General features: G+C 38.7%; 2 protein-coding genes across 17 annotated transcripts in view; one reads left to right on the forward strand and one right to left on the reverse strand.

Moving 5' to 3' along the window:
• LOC126995693 (centrosome-associated protein CEP250-like) overlaps positions 1-14521 on the reverse strand; it is a 45383-nt gene extending 30862 nt beyond the window's left edge. For all 9 annotated transcript variants that reach the window (XM_050855492.1, XM_050855488.1, XM_050855489.1 and 6 more), the window contains exons 1-9: positions 14092-14521; positions 5647-5832; positions 5340-5483; positions 5023-5126; positions 3870-3981; positions 3026-3175; positions 2649-2759; positions 1804-1923; positions 946-1113 (exon numbers count right to left, since the gene is read on the reverse strand). In XM_050855492.1, coding sequence (XP_050711449.1) covers positions 946-1113; positions 1804-1923; positions 2649-2759; positions 3026-3175; positions 3870-3981; positions 5023-5126; positions 5340-5483; positions 5647-5832; positions 14092-14346 — 1350 coding nt within the window. In that variant the 5' untranslated portion in view covers positions 14347-14521. The remainder of the gene's footprint in view (positions 1-945; positions 1114-1803; positions 1924-2648; positions 2760-3025; positions 3176-3869; positions 3982-5022; positions 5127-5339; positions 5484-5646; positions 5833-14091) is intronic.
• Positions 5694-21700, forward strand: part of LOC126995694 (Bardet-Biedl syndrome 4 protein-like) — a 30026-nt gene continuing 14019 nt past the window's right edge. The window contains exons 1-4 of one of the 8 annotated variants that reach the window (XM_050855495.1): positions 5694-5841; positions 14832-14937; positions 15777-15817; positions 18763-18942. In XM_050855495.1, coding sequence (XP_050711452.1) covers positions 18877-18942 — 66 coding nt within the window. In that variant the 5' untranslated portion in view covers positions 5694-5841; positions 14832-14937; positions 15777-15817; positions 18763-18876. Of the gene's footprint in view, positions 5842-9335; positions 10084-14831; positions 14938-15098; positions 15171-15776; positions 15818-18762; positions 18943-21700 lie in introns of those variants that run through there. The other 7 variants (XM_050855496.1, XM_050855498.1, XM_050855500.1 and 4 more) reach the window with 7 other exon arrangements.

The raw sequence follows: 21700 nt of genomic DNA on the forward strand, positions 1-21700 counted from the left end.
CTTATTTTCAAATCTACTCATTGTATATACCAGATAATATTTTGTAAAATGAGGTAGCAAAAAGGTAAATTTAGAAATGTTCTGTGTGCCTTTACAGAGTTCAACCAATTCTCCAAGTCTTAAACTTGTTATTGAAAGTACTTCTATGCTTGTCGGTGTTAATACCTCTGGTCATAGTGTGCTATTTTAAATTACAGTTGGAGACTATGATCTGACCTACATGCAGCCATGTATTGTTGATATTTAGGTTATGTTAGTTGAAAGCCAAAATAATGCTATATCTACCATTAACAAACACACACACTCATGCATACACGTGCACACAGATACACAGTCCCTGACACAAAAACTTAACTTAAAAAATCTGCAGATGGAATTTTTTTTCTAGGGTAAAAAAAAAAAAAAAAAATAATAATAATAATAAAAAATAAATAAATAGGTACTAGTTCAAACTGCACGCCAAATACATGTTCAGGGTTTGTAACAGATGGCGATTTTTAACTCAAGAAACCCTCATCAGATTTCAATGAAATTAGTTATATTCAGTATTCACGAAATATTAAACCAGATTCATTGAAATTTTATGAAAGTTGCTAAAGGTAACAATTGCCATCTGAAGCAAACCTCGAACCTGTACTTGGCAAGCAGTTTGAATTGAATTACTTTTTTTTTTCCCTGAAAATAAACCATAACACCGAAACAATGACCTTGTATGAACATAGGTAATAGCTGTCAAGACAAAGAAGTTATATTTGTTATTTCCTAATGAGCTAGAAGTTTGTGAATGTATAAAATAAATTCTTCCATAAATACTGTGATGCACACACTTAACCAAGTAACACAAAAGTGCTATACACATAAGAAGTCTCATATGTATGTGTATGTCAACTGTCTAATGCTTGTCTGTGTGTGTGGGGGTGGCACACTTAATACATAGAAACTTACCTGATGGGACCTGTTCAGTTGTTCCTTTAACATACTAATAGTTGGGGTACACAAGTTATGAGAATCCTGAAGAGCTTTGTGCTGTATTCGCAAGTGTTGGCACTCATTCTCCAGCTCAGCCAACCTGCTTACCAGTACATCAGTGTTCTCATTCAGTTGAGTTTCATTCTGGAATATATTGAAAAAGTGTTCTTTAACATGCCTATTCCAGTTGTCAGATTACTTATCACCACTGTCACACTACAGTACATTTGAAAATGTAATGGTAAATTATTGAATGTCTTAGATGTTGAGAATTTATACAAAAAGTTAGATGATGAGGGAAAAGGCTTTCCAAGAATTTTCTAGATATTGATCAAGTTTCAAAGTGGTTTATTTTTCTTTTAAGAATGAGGGTTGGTCGTTTTTCCTTTCAGTACCCTTCTCTTTCTCCTTTATATCTCATCCCCCAACAGAGTATCTGGAAATACTTCTCATACTTCTACTCTTCTCTTCAATACCCCAATCTGAAGAGAATTATAAATGTGGGTTGGTTGGTATCTTAAAGATTGATGTAAATTTTTGGAAGAGTGATTATAAAGTAGTATGAGTGGTAATAAATACTAATTGACTTTTAGCTAATTTGTAGGTAGACATGACAAGCATAAAGAGAGGACACTATAACAGACTGATGTTAGGCAAGTGATAATGTAATGGTACTGTTTCACCACCCTAGATTTTATGTTAGCAATAAACTTAATGATTAATTGGTCTTTCGTGGGTTTAGTTGTCCTGTTCTCTATGTTCGGCAAGTTGGATATCTCCAGACTCCAATGCACTTTTCTGTCACTACCTCCCTTCAGCAGTGTCACAACTTACATGAACTCCAGTAAGAGGATAAGACTTCCACAAGCTTAGAGTCACATCTTTGGAGGTCTCATTCTTGGCTGAAGATTTCTTTGACAGTATATTATGGATTATTTCCTCGTTGTAAGTCATCTGAAATGATTATATTTGGATATTTGGAGTCTTATAGTATGCAATTAGAAGATAATTAGGTACTTAATATTTGAGAACATAAAATTATAAAAAAATAGTTTCTTGCAGTGTACATTTGAAAATGAAATGCTTAAAATAATTGAATGTCTTTTAAGTTTGCATTTATACTTTCCATTAATTTTGCATTTAATCAAATTAGTATACCTATTACTATTATTATTATTATTATTATTATTATTATTATTATTATTATTATTATTATTATTATTATTATTATTTTTTTTTTTTTTTTACCTTTGTATCCTTCAAATATTTACTGTTTTATTGTGTCAGGAACAGATCATCTAAAAATCTCTCAATCCCAGGGAATTTCTGATGATACTCACCACATACAGTGTTACTTTATAATGAAAGTTATGTTCTATCACTCAGTCAATCATTAAGGGCATACGTCAGGGGGCATGTTGCCTCACCCACCCTACAACGCCAAACCTGAGGGTTCTTCTGGGCAAGGCTCCACCTAAATGATTCCCATCTCGATCTCCTTAACTACCCTCTTCCATACAAGGTCATAATTACATCCAAAGCTGGATTTACAAAGAACATATCTTCTTTACTAGCATGCTGCAATCCATGTTCATAAAGAATATACTATTGCTTCAAATGTTTTTAAGAATAACTATGCTTTGAATAGTTTCAAATTATGCTAATTAGAGATCACATACCTCCACTTTATCATGTTTCCTGTGATGCTGAAGTTCCTGCAGAGTGTGGCTTTGGTTGCCAGCCTCTGAGTGCCTTGCTGACATCTTCTGTAGCATTTCTGTCAGCTGACTCTGTTGATTGTGTACAGTAAATGGTAATGATAAATCAAGGATACAACAGTTATGCTTCATTAGTTGTCATGTTGAAAGACAGCTTATACTCTTTGTTTTGGTCTTGAAATGTGGGATTTACAACTTGTTTAACATTCAGTAGTTGACAATTTTTTATGGGCTGTGAGTAATTTCTAGTTTGCAGGAATATAGTAGATATGTTAGTAATTTGGATTATTGAACTGATGTAAATAATTACTCTATAATCTCATTTAACCGAGACATGCCTGTAAATCTGCTATTTGCTTGTCTCTCTCCAGGAGTTGACTGTTGGCATCTTCATTCAGAGATTGTAGATTTTGAAGGTCTGCTCTCAGCTTCATGATTAGTAGTGTTTTCTCAGAATTACGTCCTCCATAGGCACTGATCTCCATGTCCTAGAAGGCAAGTTGCAGATTCATGATTTTAGGGAAAGACTTCATTCAATTTAGACTAAGGCTCATGGCTTTCACAGGCTATATTTACATTGTGGGGATTAGACAACAAAATCCTCTTCCATCTTTATAATGCTTACCTTGATTTAAAGAAAAAAATTATGGTTGTCTTTTCCTTTTTGATTTTATCTCTAAACAGTTTATAAATACTGATTTTTACTATACCTGTTCATCTCCAGATTTGAATAGTTCACTCCCTTGAGTATGATTGCACTTTTCCATTTCAAATTCAGCCCAATAACTTCCATATTTTCCATATTTTGCAGACATCCTCAAAAGTCACCAAAGCTCCCAGTAAATAGTATCATCTCATTCTTCTAATTTATTTGTTTACTTTATCACCTAAATTTCTACATGAAGCATTTGTTGTCTCTCGTAAGTCATTCAACATATTTAAATTTTGGCACAACTGATCTTTGTTGCCAGTGCCACAATGCTTTTGATTCAATCCACCCTTTTGGCGAGGTATGTATAGATACACTGCCACTCAGAAATTATCTAACTAAATGTAGTTTAGAACTAAGTGATATCTAGGAAACTGCAAAGTTTCTTTATTTTTTTAAGACAATTACCATAGACACTCACATGAAAACTAGAAGTAAAAAAAAAAAAAAAATGAAATAAAACATCAACTCACCTGAATGTTTGATATAGAACTTGCTGCAGATGAATGATCTTTTTTGATGGGTTCATCACTAAGGGGCTGGAAATAATCATGCTGACTCTCCTTAAGAGGTGGAGAAGATTGTCTGTCAGAATTGGAAAAGCAAATCGTTTAACCAATTATTAACTGAGTATGTGAATAGATATTGCATTATGTATGTTGACAATATAGGTATATGGACAATTAAATTTAGCCAACATTACCCAATGTCAGACTAAGGACATTATTTGATTGAATCTAACCATTAATGTAAGTTAGTACAACCTCTAACTCTTAAGAAAGAGATTCATATCACAGAAAACACAAAAGGAATTTCTGCCTAACTTATTTCTCAACAAATGAGTTAGGGCAAGGGCAAAATAAACTAGAAAAACACAACTTTTGACTATGGAAATGATGCAGATGATGAAAAAAATCAATATAGGCGAGAGAAGTTTCTTGATACACCCTCTTTGTACTATGCTGGTTTGCATACTTATTTTGGTGGCTATGATCCCTATGTTCTTGCTGTATGCCCTTCCCTTGTGTGAAAAAATAAGGTTAGCGTACCACATAAATGGTCAGTAGGGCAAAGTCTCACTAATTGATTACAAAAGCATGACCAGTTAAGCTTGTAAAATGGAGGATGACTAGGAAGCAGAATCTGCTTATTACTAATTAGTTACATGATATTAAAATGTCTCAGATTCCAGGAAAAATAAGGTTTATTGTTTTAGAAGGAACACTAATTTGTTACAGAAACAAGTACTATATTATTATATGATATTACAGTGGTCCCATTTCTGCATACCATAACTGTCAGTTTCATGTTAAAGTTGTCTTTATATTTCCAGTTAAAAAGATGCACTTCTCTAATGTGTCATAGACTATTCTTGTCTTTTAAGAATGACAGATCAGCATGTCAGAGTGAGGAATTAATAGTTTTATATGCTTTACCTCATTGGAGAATGGATGTATGAGTGGGCAAGATGCTGAATAATAATGCAAAATATTGAAAAACACAGCTTAATTAAAAATATTTATAATAATTACTGCATACAGTTTCTTAAATAAAATGGAAAAGTTTTTCATCAGCACAGGCCGCATGTTTCTTGTGGCCCAGGTTATAAAGCATTTACTAACCTACCTTGATGAGGAGAGGACAGGTCCAAACAATTGTTCTGGTGTTATAAATGAGAAGGTTAGGTCATCTGTCTCCCACTGGCCTGTTCCTCTGGCACGAGCAATCACCTGACAAGAAAAAGGTGAATGAACAATAGAAAAATAAACAGCAATCGCCAGCCAGTATCCTCCCCGATTGAGCTCGGAACTCAGGTGACGGATCTTTGGGTACAGATTGAACCTCGAATCACTGTGCGTGTGTGTGTGTGTGTGTGTGTGTGTGTGTGTGTGTATATATGTGTTCATGCAAACGTGTGAACGAGTCACCATTCTTCACCATACCTGTGTGAGACTGTTGATGTCACTGTGTAAGCCACTGTTCTCCTCTATGAGACGAGAATTTCTTCTTTCTAGGGCAAGAATCTTCTCCTCAAGCTCCTTGGTCTCATTTTCAAGGCCTATCTTGTCACTCACCAGAGAGGATACCTGTGCCACATTACATGGTCATTAATTATATTTTGATTACTAACAATACCAATATAATTATTTCAAGATATTCACAAAATAAGACTTGTTTGCTAATAATAATGTGTACATAATACCCAAGTTTCTGTATTGCTGCTTTTGTTTGTTCACAGCCACACAGCACCTGTATCTGATGATCCCTGAGTGATACGCATGACTGGCGTGTAGTGGCAGCCATCTTGGTGAGGCGATCCTCCAGCAGAGCCACCCTCTCAGCAGCCTCTCTCTCCAGCTCCTCCACGGTGGCCACCAACACTGCATTCTGCTCCCCAAGGTCTCGCACCCATGACTCCAGCACAGACACCTTGTTCTGGGAAAAGTTAGTGGTTCAAGCTTGTTTATATACAATCACGCCTTAAAAATAACATATTCAGATTATTGAGCCAGAAGCCTATGAAATAAACATAAAGTAAGACAAAATTGGGGGCATACGCTATAGCTCCTTGGTTCTCATCTCCATCGCATTGGCCCTTTAGCCTGTGGGTGGGAAGCAATAACCCCGGGACACAGGGCCAGCGTGACTTCTGGGTTACCCAAGTTAATCTTCCCCAAGTTTCCCCAGGTGCTCACTTATCAACCTGGGTGAGCTGTGCCCCAATTGCCCAGCAGGGATTCAAATGCAGGCCCACAGATTAGTAGCTAGGCACTGTACCACAGAGGTGCTTAATACATATGCATGATAGTTGATAAAAATATGTACAGACAAACAAATAGATATATGTATATATGTTTTTCAGTAATAGGGAAGATACTGCTTAAAGATGGAGAGGTATAAATTCAGGGGCATGTCACCTTGCCCACCCTACGACAACAACCCATACTGTCCTTACTTTTATCGCCGTTTGGTGAGGTGAGGGAATAAAGGGAAATGAGAGAAGTGGAGAGAGGTGAGAAGAGCAGTGGAAAGGTGGAGAGAGATGAGAAAAGTAATGGTAGAAGGGATAGGGGAGGAATATCTACTATCACTTAGGCAGTTTATCATCGGGGATATTATGACATCTCAGCCGAAGAGGTCACAAAATCCATTAGGCTGCGTCTACCTTGTAAGGAGCTGCCCTTGTTCAGAACCCTGAGTAAGCACCATACAGGAGGGAAACTTTGATCCAAAGGGGAAGGAAGAAGCAGACTGTTAAAGGAATCAGTGAAGGGAAGACGTGGAAGGTGTGTCTTCCGACTTCGCTTTCTGTCTCTGCAGGAGCAGGATCTCTTGATCTTGTGCAGGAGGGTGGAAGAACAACTAAGAGCCCGAGGTGCTTAATAGACCCCGAAAAGTGAAAGTTCAGCTGAAGGTGTGTTCTTATACGTTATCCTGATCCCTATATGTATGTATTGTATTTTGTACATACTCAGTTGGACACCAACCAGTTATCGCTGATGTATAAATACAATGATGAATAGTTAACGATATATGATTCTTGTAGTGTGATAGTATGTATCTCAATTGACAGGTTTGAATGGCAAAATTAGAGATCGCATCAGACAGACGGGTCTTTCCTTATCCATCAAATCTGCCCTTGTCGGGCGGTTACACTTAGGAACAAGTTTCCATATAGGCCCCCTTCCCATACTAAATATATGTAATTCAGTGTGTGTTGAATTAGACATCTCAATGAATCAATCTTATGTCTGGCAGAAGAGTATGTGTCTTTGGCAGAACAGGGAGTCCCTGTACCAGACTCTATCATATGTCTGGAAGAAAAGTGCATTTGCCAGATTTAGCGTATATCTCTAAGGAAAGTACTTGTGGGAGAAGCTATAGTACATCTAGCAGAAGTGTGTGTCTGGCAGAAAAGTGGATTTGGCAGTTAGTTAGGATATGAGTATCATAGTAAGTCTGGCAGAAGCTATTATGTGTCTGGCAGAATCTGTCCTGTTTCTCACAGAAGCAGCCATATGCCTGGCAGAAGAGCACTTATGGCAGAAGCTGTAGTAAATCTGCTAAAAGAGTATTTCTGGCAGAACTTGTCATGCGTCTGGCAGAAGAGTGACTCTGACAGAATGCTTGTACATCTGGCAGAAAAGTACTTCTGCCAAAATCTCATATACATTTGGCAGGAGAGTACTTCTAGCAGAATCCATAGTACGTCTGACAGGAGAGTACTTCTGGCAGAATCTATCGTACGTCTGGCAGCAAAGTGCTTCTGGCAGAATCTATCACACATCTGGCAGAACTATCGTAGGTCTGGCAGTAAAGTACTTCTGGCAGAATTACCACACATCTGGCAAGAAAGTACTTCCAGCAGAGTCTTATCACACATTTGGCATCAAAATACTTCTGGCAGATTTTATCGTATGTCTGGCACGAAGGTACTACTGACAATTATCACACATCTGACAGGAGTACATTGACAATCAATTCTGCATCTGGCAGGAGAATACTTCTAGCTGACTGGTAGGAGGTGACATCTGGCGGTCTATTGTACATCTGGCAGAATCTGTTGCACGTAGGGTAGACATATCGTACATCTGGCAGGAGAGTACTTCGGGCAGAATCTATCATACGACAGGCAGAATCTATCTTAGGTGTAGCAGGAGAGTAATTCTGAAAGAACCTATGTCTGATAAGAGAATACTTCTAGAAGAATTTCGTACGTTTGGCAGAATCTATCATACGTCTCGCAGAAAAGTACGTTTGGCAGAATCAATCGTTCGTCTGTCAAAATCTATGGTTCGTCTGACAATCTATCATACGTCTGGCAGGAGAGCAGGAGAGTACTCTTATGTCAGTCTGATGTATGTCTGGCAGAAAAATAGGCTACATCTGGCAGAATCTATCAAATGTCTGGATGGAGAGTGTAATTTTGGTAGAATTTTTCATACGTCTGACAGAAGCTGTTGTGCATCTGATAAGCTATCGTATGCGCTGGCAGAAGGCCTACTGGCAGAATCTATTATGACTGGCAAAGCCTATCAGACATCTGGTAGAAAAGTACTCCTGGCAGAATCTATCGTACATTTGGAAGATTGGCAAAAGATTGCCAGAATTTATTGTACGTCTAACAGAAGACCAAATGCTTCTGGCAGAATCTATTGTGCTTCTTGCAGAAGCTATCATACACTTAGCAGAAGAGTACTTTTTGCATAGGTATCGTATTCGTAGCTATTGGATATGTGACAGAAGAGTACTTCGGACTGAACCTATCGTATAGTACCTCAAGCAACGAGCTTTGAAAACGTCCCTTGGGCAAAGGTTCAAAGAAAAAAAAAACCCTCCCTCTATTTAAGTTATTAGTCCTGGCTTGAGCCATATTTACGCATTTTCATCTTTGAAGGTATATATGTATTATTTTTTTCTTTTTATTCAGTATATTCGCTTAATTATTGTTGAACAGAGCGCACAGGCATTCACTTACACACGTATTCCATGAATGTACCACCAAGTAATCATGTGTGCATTTCAAGCTCTCACGACCTGTTTTACGACTGGTTTAACCCGTCCAAAGTGTGTGTGTGTGTGTGTGTGTGTGTGTGTGTGTGTGTGTAAGTCACCACGGCCTGATCACGAGTTGGACTCGTAATCGCCAGCAAGTACCCTCCCGACAGGAGCAAGCTCATTATAATTGATCTCTGGGTACTGCCGGGACCTTCACACACCACACACTCCATCCCCCGTGCGCAAGGGGGGACAGACCCCCTCCTTGTCAGTGAAAAAATCCTGGCCTGAGCGGGGCTCGAACCTTCGCCTGCCAGGCCGCGAAGCCTGAAAGTGCAGAGCTTTTAACCACTGAGCTACGGAGCGGAGTGTGTGTGTGTGTGTGTGTGTGTGTGCTTACGGTAGAGACCAATGGCTGATTAATGTGTGTGTGTGCTTACGGTAGAGACCAATGGCTGATTAAAAAGAAAGGTATTTGCAAAAATTCTGCTACTTGAAGTATAGAGCAAAGAATATTGACCCGTTTCATTGCTCATCATCATTCTACGTTGGGGACATCTACGACACATTTCTTACACGTCACATCTACAACTTTAGCAGTTTTGCGAGTAGTGACATATCCTACAGGGGTACAGCACATCTCCTATATACAAAAAAAAAAAAAAAATGTCAATTCTTACAGGGCTCGCTCCAGTCATATTTCCTACACCACGAAAGCCAGCGCGTTCGAATCAACTCGTGCTTGGCGCGAAATTTCGACCCTGTGTCTACCCTAAACGGGAGAAAAGTCGAGTTGGCTGTGGGTCTTAATGTGTGTGTGTGTGTGTGTGTGTGTGTGTGTGTGTGAGAGAGAGACTTGAAATTTAGACCCTGAGTCGACCCGAAAGAGGGATAGAAGTCGAGTTCACATGCACCAACAAAAGCAGCGAGTTTGAGTCAAGTCGTGCTTGACTCGAAATTTTGAACCTGAATCTACCATAAATAGGGAGAAAAGTCGAGTTGACGTTCAGACACAAGTCGAGTTGAGTCGAGTTTAGGCAATCACCCAGCACTATATATTTTCTTCATTCGTTTGGTACGCACAATACGTACAACACACCAGTCATCCTGGCTAAGATCCTGACAAGGCCAGGATTGAGGGCAACATCCCCTTCAGTGCAGTGGCTTACGAAGACAACTCGTATTCCGGTACGTCCGAAATGTAGCCAGAAACAACAAACTGTCTACACCCTAACTGTGGAGGAAGAGCTGTCTTGTCAGTTTCGTTTTACATACGTATGTTGCTTTAAAGAGAAATTAAAAATTTGACATTAATATTCTTCAGGGTTTTCTTGCATAATACATCTGTTTTTCCTCTGCATAATCAGCGCATCCGTTTGCACCATCCGGCGTAACTCCCACAGGTATACTGTCATTATTTCCTACAATCCTGCGACTACGTGAAATGTCGGAAAGTGAAGCTCAAACGGATGCGCTGATTATGCAGATAAAACGCAGTTGCATTATGCAAGAAAACGCTGAAGAATATTAATGTCAGAAATGTGTAGGAGATACGCTGGGTACTCCGTGTATGTGTACGAAATGTGCTGGATACTTTTTTTGTGTGTGTGTAGGAAATATGACATTGCTTCATTCTTAGTACGTGTGTAGATGTGGCTACGCCTCTTGACGGGGAATGGAACGAAACTATGCCAGTTATCTACACGATGATGACAGGAGATTCTGGCGCTGCGTAACATAATGAACACCAAAAGTCTTTAAACAGCTGTGATAATCATACAGCAAGGGTAAATGTATCAGGGAAGAAGACTCAAACCAGGCGAACTGAGCCGAAGGATCACTCAAATACAAATTGATTTTCATCCCTCGAGTAAAAATTCTGCACATCATCTTTGCCATTTGTCATGCCAAGGCACTGGCAGCCAGCACAGGAAATGTTCATGATGTCAGTACCTGCCCTCTTCCTGTTTTCCACACTGCCATTCTCCCAACTCACGGTGCCAAGAGCTTCCCAACACACACACACACACACACTCTCTCTCTCTCTCTCTCTCTCTCTCTCTCTCTCTCTCTCTCTCTCTCTCTCTCTCTCTCTCTCTCTCTCTCCACAAATTTCAATCTTATTCGAGAGGAGTGAAAGTCCTGTTTAGGCGTCATAAATATGATTGAAAATATTATGTAGTTCATTTCCTTGTGGAAGAGTTAATTATCTAGGTCTTCAAGTTTGCCGACAACTCTGAATGAATATCAGGGATAGAGTACATATGGGTCGCCACCTCTTCACAATCAGATAACTATATATATCGGTGAGAGGCACACGGTTCTGTCAAATGGGTCGTGGGAGAACTCTGTCGGAAGAAGAGATTGAAAGACAGTATGTGTATAATTATCATGTGCTTATGGTCACCCAAGTCCGGAAGTCGTTGTCAAAAACAATGGCTATTGATTACGGTCTCCGGATGCAGAGGAAGCGTTGTGGATATTAATATGGACAGGTGATGGTTGCATTGATTTCACGTGGGCGCATTACATTTTAGAAGGGTCTCAAGGATGGAAAGCTGAAATGGCTACGGAAAAGTTCTACAGTAGTGAGTTATTCATAGACGTTATCCTAATTATTCATTTGAAATTAAATCCAAGTTTGTTTTAAATCACCGCATGAGGGTCTCTCTCTCTCTCTCTCTCTCTCTCTCTCTCTCTCTCTCTCTCTCTCTCTCTCTCTCTCTCTCTCTCTCTCTCTCTCATGCCTTACGTCCTTCGCAAATGCATATTAGTAGTGGGTCACCAACAGGAAGAAAATATATTGTACACACCTCGAGAAAAGTCTCCTTGAGCGAGCTATAAATAGTGCAAACAGAGGAAGAAGTCAGCTTGTCGCCTCTCTCTCTCTCTCTCTCTCTCTCTCTCTCTCTCTCTCTCTCTCTCTCTGCCTTAGTTGCGTGCATTATATTTCAATCGTTCCTTATTATATTACCCCTCCGCCACGTCACCTTTGCTGTTTCCCCACACCAGCGGCACACTACATTATGGAGGTCGAATATATTTAGATGTGCACCGGATAAATAGGTCGGGTATATTTAGCAGGTGGATTTTCCCGCATGACGGTACTTGGCCCATAAGGGTGATAAGGGTCAGGAAGATACTCGTGTTATCATAATCACGCGGGACCTTTGCCAACTATAGCACTCATACTCACATCAGAGATTAAAGAAGACCTGCAATGGTAAGTTGAACTGATGCATAAAAAATAACATTGTCGAATAAAGAATATTTCATCTTTATTTGAATAGACCTCACTTTTTCATTGCGGTATTAAATAATAGGAGTTTAAACATTGAAGTTTTGCTTACAGAAAGGCGAACATACCCACCCCTATACACTCCTTTTATTGTATTTTTATTCTTCCAGACTCCTGTAAGAATAGTCACTATTTTGATGACGTTGCATGGATTCCTCGAATTATTGCGTATTCTCTATTTCCTCTCTTTCCGACCGCCGCATCAGGCAGAGGATCATCGTTTCGGAGGGAGAAGACGAGATGGTGGACTACCACACCACACACCCTCAGAACTCTCTTTGCCTTTTCTTTCTTTAGGCATTGAGGATCGTTAAGGGAGAGGTTGATGGGGTGGGGAGACTGGAGAGGGTGACGCAGGGGTTAATTGGACTGCCACGCTACCAGACCGTGGCCTTCATTCGTTGATGCATTCTACGTATTAGCGCATAATATTCTAATGATCGGTTTTCACTATTTTTTAACGGTGCCCGTTAGTTACATTTCCATGATTATATAACAAACAAATTACAAATATATCTCGTACTAACACAGACGACTGCATTCAAGCAGACTACTGCCAAGATATTTAACTAGTGGGGGCATATGGAGCAGCGGGCCCAGGGAGGGGAAAGGGGGGAGGGGGGGAGGCGTGGAAGGCACTGCTAGGGTCGCGCTGCCATCCCCCCTGCCCCTCAGATCACCGCGTCTGCCACCCACCACCCCTCCCCGACCGCCGCACCCCCGGACAAGTGACGTCACTCCCTAAACCACAGAATTGACAGAGTGCCAGCAGCCAGACTTCACGACACGTACAAGTTACAAGCCAGCTACGGCATTTATGATCACATAGTTATTATTTTGCTTGAGGGTTTAGTAGCAAGCACCTTCCTAATTCGTTGTTGTATTTGCTTTCATATATCCCCCCCCCCCCCTCTCTCTCTCTCTCTCTCTCTCTCTCTCTCTCTCTCTCTCTCTCTCTCTCTCAAACGCTGCTTAACTTAGTTTCAATACGGTTTTGAAATGTTTTAATTCGAGCGAATGCATAGTCAAAATAACATAATATTCTATACAGGGCCAGGTGAAAGATGAAACAAAAAATGAACGGATGCCACAAGAAGAGAGAGAGAGAGAGAGAGAGAGAGAGAGAGAGAGAGAGAGAGAGAGAGAGAGTAATATAGACCTCGGCAGGCGAGTGGTAGGGGATTGGAGACAGAGTACATGGTCTGTCAGACGAGGAGTTAAAATATTATCTTCGTTGTCTCGGAGTGCTGTTGATGATGTAAACGATTGTGTGCACTCCCTTTAACTCCCGCTAGACAACTCATTAGTCAATGGCCTTCGCTGCCTCCTGGCCTTGGCAAGAAGCGTCTTCTTCCCTCGGGGTATCTAATTTCATAAGATATAACAACAAAGAAATACAACTACGATGCAAATAGTAATATTAAGTAAAACCTAGGAGAGGCGAAAATGCAAAAGAAACTCGTACTTCATATACTATATGATGGTCCAGTGAAGTTGTCAAAAAATTTTCATGATTTAATTAAGAGTATATATAATTGATATAATGGCTTTACCAAGTGTAATATATATTGCTAGCCAGAAAGTCTGAAAAATATTTGACAAACGGGGCACTATTAGCAAAGGAAATTCGCAAGGTATCTGCGTCGATCACTGGAAAGGGACATTTGATCTCCCCTGATGGTTACCCACATCCCCACCACCCCCACACCTCAGCTTCCCCAATGTCAGTCATCTATCCCCCATTGATAAGACAACACTCATTTTTCTTATTGACGTCAGCAAGTTGATTCCCGCTGTAGTTACATTTTTTTCCCTAGTGTATCAGCAACATTGAAAATTTATTATATATTGTAGCATATACGATATTTAAAATATATTAACAATCATAATTCACTTACCTGTAAATATTCTTTCCCTTCGTTCTTTGCTGTCTCTTCTACGCGTTGGAGGCGATCTGAATAAATTTTCGTGAACTCCTCGAGCAACCCCAGCATCATAGAGGAGCTGCTATTCTTGGGGTTATCTGTGTCTTCAGCCTCACTCTTCCCCTCCCTCTTCTCGCTGCCACTCTGGGCCCCACTTGGCACCCCATGTTTCACACCCGCATCTTCCTCTTTTCTATTATCTATATATTTATCAAGGTTTTCCATCATTATGGTTGGAACTTATGATTTCCCGATAGACAAGTAACTACACTATACTCAAAACACGCTTTGCACCAATGTAAAACATGTGATAACTACATATTCAGGAACATATCACTGTGGGGAGGCACTATGGCACTTCCCCCGTGTGTTGCTGACGACTGTAAACAGGCGAGTGGTGAGCACTGAGGAGACGCAACACTGCCAACACAGAGGGCAGCAGGCGGCGCCCGCGGATCATTTAAAGAGGCACAATGTCCATGCGGTAGTTCTAGGGTCAGGTGCGTCTCATGGTGGTCCTTACCTCTCCTGTTACCATAGTCAGACCATGCATGCAGACACACGGGCCACCTCACCAAAAGTAATCAATTTATTACACGCGTTTGCTGACAAGCACGCATAGGTCAGTGTCGTTGGTATCATGACAGTTGTGTAACATGGATTGTTGACACTGTTAGTTGATATACTACTGACCCTCGATCTATCCATTTCAGAAGGCTCGCGGGGACCCCCAAGGCTATCCTCGTTTACACTTGAGGACTCGTGGGTTGTTTACACGCCAGGTATAATATTACATAGGGAATCCTCAGTTTTCGGCGGGTAAGTGTTTTGTGAACGCTTCTTTAAGTATCGTGGTTGTATATTTGAATCGTATCAGCAGTCAACTATCTCAAAACTGTTAAAGGGATAAAGTTGAATTGTTTAATAGCCATTGAAGCTTTGCCATCAAACGAAACCAAGTTACCATGGTAACGTGACCCAAATAAACAGTTTAAAGGCAGACAGCGGAGGAACCTCTTTGGAGAGTCTATTTAGGAGTGAAAGAGCAGCAGGTTAGGCCAACATTAGGTAGAAACATGTTCCTGAGGCACATTACTTTTACTGTAATAGGTTCTTGGTAGTTTTTAACAGTAGAGTAGGCCGTGATCACACTACCTACCCGGCCCCAACAACTGGTGAACAAGCTTGAGCCATTCATAACAAAATTCAGTGGAAACAGGACATGTAAAATAACTGAGTAGTGAAACAAAATAGTGTGGGTCCAAGGTACCTAGGTACTGGTATTAGCAACTTTAAAGTGTGTTTGAATTTGGAGAAACATATATTATGTAGTATATGGAACTATGAGCCAAGTTATAATTATTATTAATGCTAACAATTAACTGCTACATGACATTTAATCATCAAGGAATTTTGATAACATTTGATTGCCTTATTAGGATTTATAATGAAAATGTCTTGAAAAAATCTCAGTTCAAATCTTATTATTGATTAGATATATATGATTATGAAGCAGCTAAATATTTGAAGAAAAATAATGAAATTTTGGAAATAAGTAACTAGTCAAATTAATACATGTAAAGCTACACACACACACACACACACACACACACACACACACACACACATATGAATATATTTTTTGTTTGTTCTTACAGGATTCCCCAAATGTTATCAAGAAAAGGACACTAGCATTATGGTAAGAGATTTTTATTGTTGAATTAGATTGAGTATAAATTTTGCTTGTGTGTGTGAAAGAAGAGTGGAAGGTTGACTCCTGCCAACTCTTCAAAAAAGTCTACTAAATAAATATATATGCAGAATTTGTTACATAATTTGAGATATATAAAATTAGTTATCACTAGGTACTCACTAAAAGTTTTCCAACACTTAAGATTTGCAATTACTTTTTCTGTAGGACATACATCTTATCACCACCTTTTTCAAGCAAGTTTCTGTTGTTATTCTGTTTTGCACATACATTAACCTTTAGAATATTTCTAGCATCTTCCATCTTCTTATTTCCTGTATTGTCAGTGTTCCATTCCCTCCCAGCCTTCTCCATTTACACTTTCTTCACATTCTCATCATACATTATTATCACCCAGACTCCTACCCAAACTTTTTAATATTCCTTTTCATAACTTTTCTCTTGCTTAAGTTTTGATTTGCTCATCATGTGTTGTCTTTTGTCAGTTTGCAGAATTACATTCTTCTACACAAATTACTCAGATGTTTGTAGGCTTAGCCACACAGACGATGATGGTTAGATGGATATGTACATCTTTGAATGATAGGCCTAAATGGGTTCAGATTTTGAGAGATCTGAGGCATGGGCCCAGATTCGAATTCTTGCCCGGGCAGTTGGTGTGCAGCACTGCAGCTCACTCAGCTGTTCATCCTCCCTTTTGTGCTAGTTGTGAAATGGAGACTTTGGGAAGATAAACTGTGGTAACATGAATGTCACACCTGCCCTGTGTCCTGGGGTTCTTATCTACCATAGTTGAGCATGAGGAGAGGATGGATGAGGGTAGTATAGTGAGGAGGGTGAGTAAGGAGGTTGTTAAGAGTAGAAATGGGAGAAGTAGACAGAAAACTGACGATGAAGTTATGAAAAATGACCTCTGGATTTTGGGTCTAAACAGAGAGGTTGCTAGAAATCCAGTTGAATGCTGAATTGCCATTAGGAGAACAAAACTAACTCACATAGACATACAGAACCTTTCAAGATGAATGTCAGTTCCTCCATTTTTTGCTACTCAGTGTATCCTTTTATATAAGATGGGTGCTATGGATATTCCAAATGTAGGCTACTATTTGTTGGCATTATTGTGCACAACAGGCTACATTTTTTGATAGAAGAGAGGGTGAAGTAATAAATGATATTGACTAATCATGCAGTGACACACAGCCATCCAGAGAAACTGAAAGAGGTACTTTTCCTTTTGAACTCTGTTCTTTTTTTCTATTTCAGAATTCCAGAATAAAAGTTATTGTTTGGTGCCAAATGTCCAAACGTGGTATCTGCTGGTCAGTAAAAAATATATGTAGCCATTGCTTGTAGGTTTCAATATTTGCTTCTACTTATGGTATATTTGACAACTGAGTGCCAAATGTATGTTGGCCAGTATCTATCGTGTGAACTGACCCCTACTGACTAAAGGCAACATGAGATGTTTTGTCTCCTGAATATCTTCTTCATCACTGTATTTTGCTTTCTAGCATCTCTAGTATTATTTTGTTTGATGTTAGATGGGTGTTATTTCTAAATGTGTGGTTACTTTGACTTTTGGTCTTGAAATAAGTGCTTTACACATGGCGGTAGGCTACACTGACACTATAAAGTTGGTAAACAAAGGCTAAAGCATCCCTGTCTTGAACTGATACTCAATACGATCTGTTGACAACACCCTGGAGTTTATTTTGGAAAAGTTCTGTTTGAACATGGAAGTAAAGAAGAGATGAAGATGAAAACACAGAAAGGAAGACAGGTCAGGAGAGAATCCCAAGACAGAAGTGTGTGTGAGCATGGAAATAAAAAGGGGACGCAGAAATAGTTTAATTCTACCAAATTTGACCTTTACTAAAGAAGCAAGACATGGAAAGAGCCCCAATAGTAATGAAAAGTGTAGTAGAAAGTAAATACTTTTGAGGAGCATATGGATGAACAAGATATCAGTGAGTGAGAAATGAGGATGTTTCTAGAAGAAATGTTATGGAAGAGAAAACTTGTTGAATGCAGAGTGATGGGACATGAATCAGTACATTAAGGTGATTTGGGCACATGATGAGTTGGTAAAGTTGATGTAGGGCTGAATGGAAAGGTTTAGGGTGGCAGGGAGACAGTGAGATAAATTTGTATTTCTTAAACAGGGTACCATGGCACCTTTATGTGCCACTGGTGTCCAGGAATGCCACAAGATTGTTGGTAGTTTTATTCAGTCATAATTGCCGTAGTTTCATTATAAATGTTTCAGATATTTAAAAAAATTTTTTTATTAAAGGTCAAGTAGTCACTTACTGAGGAATTTATTGAATGTAAATCTCAGTATTCCTTATGGAAAGAATTTTATGTTAGTGAAGCTATTAATAATGAATTTGTGACTCATACTTAGGATTGTTTTAGTTTGCCACACTAAGATTTTTAATATGCTCATGATGAAATTCATTTATTGGTCTTCCCATATTATAAAAAACCTGAGAGGCAACAGCCACAGGACCTGAACACTAATCAATACTGGGTTGCCACCTAACCTTTTGTTTGGTTGAGTCTCACATTTGTTGAGGCCCTAAGGCTTCACCCAATAAAGTGTTAGGTTTTGTTAAGGCAGTGCATTTTAGCTTACCATAATAATAGTTTTGCAATGTTTCTACAAATATGTGGGTATAATACATAATACTCAGAGGTCTCTATATTGCTGCCTGGCAGTCTGGCACTATAATGATTTCAAGTCCAGGCAGCTAGTAAATTATATACTGGTGCCAGTTTGTCTGCCAAAGTAGTGGATGTTAAGTTCTCTGCTTTGTGTACTAAACTACATACTACACATTTCCATATTATTGAACATAAGCTTTGTGGACTCTTACACTTTAATCAAATATGTATCATACAGTGAGGTAAATGTTTATGTAAAACCCTTCCAGCACAACGTAATGTGTTGTTCAGCTTTATTGGAGAGTGAGACCTGTAGCAGGGAAGGGGTGCTGGACCTGCTGCTGTAACCACTGTAACCAGTGGATACACATCATTTGTTGAGGATGAGTAATAATGATTTTGGTGGTTCAATTGTAATTCTTCTACCAGAACGTCTTGATCCACACAAGGTAATTATTACTATTATAATCATCATCATTATTATGTTCCCATTCTAACACTGAACAGGGTTAAGCATTTCAACAGCAACAATAAAATAACCAGAGGACAAAGGTCCTCCAGTAAAAGAAGTTGCACTATACATATTATGACACCATTTTAGTTTTTACCAACCTGTGGAGCTGTTATTATTTCATCAATCTAGTACCCTGTGAAGTTGTCTTATTAAAATAAGATTTCATAAACCACAACCTATCAGGTCTACTTTGTTATCTTTTAAAATATTCGCACAACTCTTTAGTATAGGAATAACTTCTAAAATACTGTCATCACTTGCTTATTAACTTCTTTAAGGGGAGAATTCACCATAAAGTATGAAAAAAAAGCAACGAAATTAAGTGCTATTGCCTGAGAACACCATCTTCCGTAAAGATATCTAAGGGCCTTTTTTTTTTTTTTTTTTTTTTTTTTTTTTTTTCAAAAGGCCATAGCTAGCAGTTATTTTAATACCCACTAGGTAGTTGCGGCATGCAGGCCATAGTGTGTTTGGTGCAAGTCAATATTGAGTGTTGCTATTTTTAATGAATATTGAAAAAAAAACAAAAAACAATGCATTCTTGTGAATCTGGCAATCGTACTGGCACCTTTGTGTGTCTCGCCCACTCGAATTTCACTGAAGTGTCATTTACTAATTAAGATGTTTGGGGGCAATGAATGTATGAAAAAGGCTTACTTCTAGAAAAATGAAAAATAACACCAATCAAACCCAAGAAAGGGAACATACTAGTACATACCAGCAAAAAAGGGAATTTCTAATCAAATCTGGCGACAGTGATAAGGCATGGCACGTCTTGATGTCCTCATCCTCAAGGAAATGCTGCCCTTAAAAAGGGGGTCCCAGTCGTCCCCCCCCCCCCTCCCCCCCCAGAAGAGGAAGCATCTCAAGGTCCGAAAAAAATTTTATGATAATGAGAGTAAAAAGCCTGCAAATCATTGCCCCTATAAAATTGAGTTTAGAAGAGTGGCCAAAATAGAGGTCATTTGTGGGAAAGGAGGTGTCTCAATATTTTCCATTGGTATGTTGTTAACAAACCCTACAAAATCATATACTAACAGGTTTGTGGCATATGGAAAGAAAACTTCAATTGCGTTTTCCCAAAAGTACATACATATACAAATAAGAAAAGGCATCTACTCATTGATTTTTTGCATAATTTTAATAAGATGAAATATTATGAAATAAAATGTCCTTTTGATTTTTTTTTGAAAATGTAATTTTTTTGCATATTGTTAAAATATGTAGAGAACTATTTGTTTTAAAAAAGAATTTGCAAGTAAATGAAAAGTTTACTGAAAAAAATAACAGGGAAATTTGTTAGAAGGGTAATACAGTATGCTATGGGCAAGTAAAGAAGAAAAGGGTGCCCAAACAGTGGAGCAGATGCAAATTAAAATTTTCCCCCTAAAAAAAAATCTGATCAACTTGAAATTTAACAATAACAAATTCAAGGTACTGTTATGTATAACAATAGATACATTAAGACCATAGATGCAAATTAAAGCCAAAGCAACTGTCACCTTAATTTACTGCTTACATATGGCACATATCAAATATACACTAATATGTAATTATTTTGAAACATTAACAAATTTGCCATATCAAACTTGGCCTTGGCTCTTCCATATACAGCCACTGATTCTGTCTCTAAAGTTCACTGATTTTACTCTATTTATTCCACACTTGAATTCTTATATAGGCAGTGTGTCCCATGCAGGACTTGGTTGTAATGGCCTTATGACTAATATTGTTAATTTAATGTACAAGTTGAAGAAAGGTCTCTTTAACATAAAACTTTTCAACAGTTGCTGATAGAAATAACCCAGTTTTAGTGTAGGAAAGAAATAACAAACCCAGGGAAGAGCAATAAGGTCATTGCACTAGTTCTTAGTCTATACCATACATTCAGCAGAAAAAAAGTATTGAACACCCATGGGTCTTTGAAATGGAATTTGAGCAAAATCAATAGACGTGGTGCTGTATCGATCGGTTAGGTGGGCACTAATGGCTAGAGTCTAGCCATTAATATCAACTAACCAACACAACAACATGTCTATAGATTTCACTCAAATTACATTCCAAAGACCCATGGGTATTCAGTACTATTTTTTCCTTTTCGGTTTCATGCCCTGCTATTTCTTTGGGACTTCCAACTTTCCTTGTGAAGAGTTCTTCACTCCAATCATTTATCAAATCCTTACATGTGTAAGTTTAAAAGTATCTTCTCTCTGCTGATGCATTGTTACCAAATGACTTAACTTTATTACCTTCCTTTGTTTTTTTATGAAAGGTATGTGAAAGATAACTGTAGAAAATTATTTAATGGAAACGAAAGCACACCAGACGTGGAAGAGGAAATGATGAGGTTTCTTAGGTACACTTAAATGCTTGAGGACCCATTCTGTTCTTCTGTACCATTTTTATGTGTGTTTGTTCCATTTAAAAAATGCCATAGCTGTGGGACAGTAGTTTACATTGTGTAGGACACCAAGATGAAGATAGGGGAAAAAAGGCACAGCAAAACACCTGATATGAGGGAAAAAGTTTATTAACACAGATGATTGCTTTGTGGTATTGTGTGTATATTTTATACTCACTTTTTAATGATCCTATATTAGTCATTACAAAGATTACATTGTCACTTTTCTTTATCACTCTTTTGTAGGTGTCTAGTCATGTTTGACGGCATCTCTTGATATTTGGCCTCATGC

Source organism: Eriocheir sinensis, chromosome 8, assembly GCF_024679095.1.
Source record: "Eriocheir sinensis breed Jianghai 21 chromosome 8, ASM2467909v1, whole genome shotgun sequence".
NCBI lineage: Eukaryota > Metazoa > Arthropoda > Malacostraca > Decapoda > Varunidae > Eriocheir > Eriocheir sinensis.